Raw genomic sequence first — 4,798 nt, 5'->3', positions numbered from 1 at the left:
CTTATGGTTTTCCTATCGCTTCCAGCTCGCACAGTGATCGGGGTTTTTTACCGCTTCGGAGGCTGATGACATAGCCCGGGTCTTCTTTTTGAGTGGTACCCGCTCCACCTCAGGCACAGGCTCGACCACACCAGGCGAAAAAACGAACCTCGAAAATTCGTCCGGTGGGGATCGAACCCACGCCCTACGGCGTACCTTGTATCAGCAGGCAAGAACTATAACCACTGAGCCAAGGAGGCCGATACGTGTGTGTGTGTGTGTGTGTGTGTGTGTGTGTGTGTGTGTGTGTGTTTTGGAACCAGTGTAACTTCTGAACGGAGACACGTAGCGAAAAGTTGTACGGCTTTTTTTGAAGGATTTGTCTGTCGTAAGAAGCGTCAAAAACTTATTTTAGAATCCATCGATTAGTTAAAAAGTTATGATTTATTGTATCGTGCTGTAAATTGGTTATTTTAGAAAAAAAATTTTTTGATTTTTTTCATGTATAAATGAAGGAATTTTTATACTTTTTTTCGGTACAATTGAAGCAGAGCAGCAAAGCTTTAATTTAAGACCAAAAAAATAGAGATTCACCGAATATTATGAAAATTAACGACTCGAAATGAAAAGTTGTTTTTTTGCTTCCTCATAGAGGAAGTTCTGTGATAGGCATGAAAATGAGATTTGGAACCGAACGTCGTTGGACAATTTGGTTTACATATTTGGAAACTACTCTGGGACTTTTCTGTTTTTCGTGATCTAGAGCAGTAAGGTACTATTTATTTTTTTGTTCAAAGTCATTTTGGAGGCGGTACAATTAGAAAAAACCGCTGCCAATTTATTGGCAAAGAGCTTCCTCATAAAAAATAATATTAACAAAAGGCATCGGTTATTAACTTGAAAATTCGTATTTTTAAATTTTGATTCACTGCCTAGTGTTCTAAGTACGTTAGATCACGACCATCAGGACCTATCTATGTTAGCCAAAAGGCCGAGAAAACAAAAACTCATACAGACATTTGTTGGTAATTCAATGTAGTTTCCAAATATATAAACCAAATTGTCCTACGAGGTCTGGTTCAAAATCTCGTTTTCGAGCCTATCACAGAGCTTCCTCTATGAGGAAGCAATAGATATAGTAAAACAGCAGAGCACAGCTATCGGTGCATCTACTCTCTAGCGGATTTCTTATAGGACACATTGCCTCATACAAGTGTGCGTTCGGTCGCTAACGCAATGCTAAATTCTCGAGCAAGTGTTTATAAATTCGACGTACAGTGTTGGTCGCTCGAGGCACACAACCTCGAATATTTGCTCAGTGCAAATTGTGAAAATTCACAGCGATTAAATACAATTGAGCGAGTGATGAAAAGCAAAGAGGAAAAAATTAGCTATGACACATAAGAGCATTGTGCCTTATAAATGTGAAATTTGTCACATATCAATGGAGTACATGATCATAGTAAACCCTTCGAGTGTGATATATGTCACAAGTCAATTGGATACAAGGGTGACTTCAATAATCACAAAATGACAGTACATGATCGTCGTAAACCCTTTACATGTGATATTTGTCACAAATCATTTGGATACAAGGGTGACCTCAATAAGTACATAGTGATAGTTTATGATGGTAGCAAACCCTTCGAATGTGTTATTTGTCACAAATTATATAGCCGTAAGGGCGATTTAAAAAAACTTGTAAATGCAATACGTGATCGTAACAAATCTTTTGAATGTGACATTTGCCTCAAATCATTTGGACAAAGATCTAGCTGAAATAGACACTTGAATTCAGTACATGAACGCAGTAAAGAAGTGGCTAAAGATTTGTTCCGAAACATTTGGATGCAATGAAATCAAATGAGTCGGCGCATTACCAACGCATTAAAAGTTAATAGTTAATGTTTAAAATATGATATACATTTTTTGAAGACTAACTTAATAATTTTTTTTCATAACATTAATTTCTTAAACCTTATATCATTTTGTACAAGCAATGTTCAAGTTTTAAAATAATCAATAAACTTTTAGATGAAAATAAAGCCCATTATTTATTGAGAGCCAATAAAATGTTAATCGCCTTGACTTAATGTCAATTTTATAATAGCTCGTAACTTTTCTTCGCACTGCTCTCGTCTTAAGCTATGCAAGCTTTGTTTCAACCACTTATTTACGTCTATTAGGACTGATTTGCTTGAAAACTATTGATGCTCATTTGCAAGTCCATTGTTAAGGATTTTTAGGTATTTTTAAGTATTATACACAAAAAAGAATCAATGGAGAGTTTACAATGTTTTCAATAATGTCAACGACAAAAATGTCAATCGATATTTTAGTCTCAAACTTGAAAAATTTTTTTTTAAAGAAATTGCTAATCAGTAAATCGTGTTTGAATATTATAATCGCAACTCCTCTTTCCTTGATATATTGAAAAAATCTGTAGTTTACTCGATGCGAGAAAAGAATAATAGTTCTTCGTCGTCGTCATCTTCGTACACGCAATCGGACAAATGGATTTATAAATTCAACGGGATCCGAGCGTGGGTACATCCTAGAATGTGCATGCATATCGTACTACATTTCTTCTTCGTACTCCATATCCTATATACTTTTGTGTTCGTGCACGGATGTAGTCTCTCATGACAATAGCCATCCATCGCGCCAGACCGGGCTGGGCCGAGCCAAGCCGAGCCACGCGCGAGTATGTAACATGGCAAGTATGTTTATATACACGCGTATTATGAAACGTTGCGCGATATTCCTCCTGTATATATACACTCGCTACCATATAGATCGCTAATCACACGTTTTGCGCGCGATTCTTCTTTTTTTTCCATACGCGATAGGAAGAAAGTATACATTTTCTCCGTCGGATCTGCCTGCGCCGAGTTTACTATCGCCCGCTTTGTGCTCTTCTTTTTTTTCTCAACTGCTGCTGCTGCTGCTGCTGCTGATACTTCCTCGATCGTTGACTTTACTCCGCGAGCTTGATCGAGCATAAATAAAAAAATTCATGCAATTTTTCCCTCTCTTCTTTTTCAATTTTCCTCGACACAAATTTTTTTATCGCTTATAATCTATTGTACAGTCGAAATTCTCACGAATTATTTATTCGGATAATATATAATGTACACACAGCTTATGGAGCGCGCGAACAAATTGAAGTGGCGAACGAGCGAATCAGTCAGTGTGCAGCAGCAGCAGCATCAGCAGCCAAGAAACGTGGCATTTTACTTCCCAAAATCTGATAGCGAGTCCCTCTCTATCTCTCTTTCAGCTATAATAAAATAAATAGCAAATATCACTTTCTAATAATGCCAATGGCGTTTGTAATACAACAACAGCAACAGCCACAGATCGACAAATATAAATACACAAGTCCGAAACACACATACATAATTCATTGGCTGGGTTGCGGCTGCATCGGTGGAAGCTCGCGATCGCGAGGCTCCTTTTCTTTCTTTCTTTCTCTCTCGTCGAGATAATTGCCCGCGAACCCGACACATCAATCAACCATCCGCATCTTCTCTCTCGGATCGGAGCAGCACACAACTCTCGAGCTCGAGCCATAGCATCAAATGTCTATGCGCGGGCAACTGTACGCGACTCTCCAATTTGCCTCGGCACTGCTTTTTTTTCTTTTCTTCTCTTTCGGCGCGTGACCTTTGCGGGGCTGCTGCCTTCTCTCCTTATCAATCGGCACGCGGCAGCAAAATTAAAAAAGACGAGCGATGGGCGCGCGGGTGAAACGATTTTCGAGTCTCGAGCTTCATATAATATCGATCGATGCGCGCAGCTGCTCCATCCCAGCTACCGGTTCTATATATACCTATAACTGCTCCTAGATGTGTACTTGCGCTTCAGCGAGCGAAAGTCGAATTTCATATGCCGCTTGAAAGTCGGCTGCTGTTGCTGCTTGCGTGTCGTGAGCGCGAAGTGATATTTTTTTTTTCTCCAACTTTTGCTCTCGCGCGCCGCTTGTATGAATGTTAAGTATACACAATTGAGAACTTTTGCGCGCATGCGATATTCGAGGTAATCCGAGCGTAAACTCGAGGATGAAATGATTACAGCGAGTTCTTACGGAATGTTACGTTTGCTTTTATTGAAACATCCAATTTGATTTATTTTTACAAATACACAAATTCAAAATCTGCCTTTTTCTTGTTGGAGAGTAGATTTCGGTAATTGAAACAGACGAAGTTAGTGGAATAACGAAGCAAATTTCGCCGAGAACGACTTGACAATGCACTCGATAGCATTTTTCTAAAAAGAAGAAGAGGTAGTTGTTACAGCGGTCAGAAGTTGGCCAACGATAATAGAGCTGACATGAAGTTTCATTTGGTTTGGTCGGAAAGAAAACGAATAAAACTTACGATGGCCTCCCATAGACTGAGCACTTGAAGTGGTTGCTTTACGGTACTCGTTATAGTTGTCCCTTTATCGTGGATATTTTCCGCGACCGTACTGCCACTCTTCGCCAGGGCAGGGGCGATTTTCTCTCCGATCTGCGTCACTGCGTTGACAGGATTATTGCCCGTCGAGTTCAACTGTATCTTGCCCTGCACTTCGATTTCCTGTACATATATGCGGAAACAAAATACCGATTAGTTGTAGCACTGCGTTGCGATATTGACAGCGCACTGAATGCGACGTTAAAACTGACCGGTATATTCGGTATAGAGAGCCCAGCGGCGTGGCAAGCTGCGACTCCCAAGGCTAGGAAAAGAACGACTTGCTGCTTCATTGTTACACTTTACTGCCGAATTGAGTGAGAACGAGAAGACGCTGCGATTTAGACTGACCACTACTCGAG

General features: G+C 40.0%; 1 protein-coding gene across 1 annotated transcript; it reads right to left on the bottom strand.

Annotated features, from left to right (window-relative positions):
• Window positions 1–4,069: 4,069 nt before the first annotated feature.
• Window positions 4,070–4,798, bottom strand: LOC106653127. Its single transcript, XM_014372383.2, has 3 exons — window positions 4,649–4,798; window positions 4,359–4,559; window positions 4,070–4,248 (listed from the first exon to the last, which is right to left on the bottom strand). The coding sequence occupies exons 1-3, from the start codon at window positions 4,727–4,729 to the stop codon at window positions 4,186–4,188; spliced, it is 345 nt and encodes a 114-aa protein (XP_014227869.1). The 5' UTR covers window positions 4,730–4,798; the 3' UTR covers window positions 4,070–4,185.

Source organism: Trichogramma pretiosum, unplaced genomic scaffold, assembly GCF_000599845.2.
Source record: "Trichogramma pretiosum strain Unisexual culture from Peru unplaced genomic scaffold, Tpre_2.0 scaffold30, whole genome shotgun sequence".
NCBI classification, from domain to species: domain Eukaryota; kingdom Metazoa; phylum Arthropoda; class Insecta; order Hymenoptera; family Trichogrammatidae; genus Trichogramma; species Trichogramma pretiosum.
This window is presented reverse-complemented; position numbering and strand designations above follow the sequence as displayed.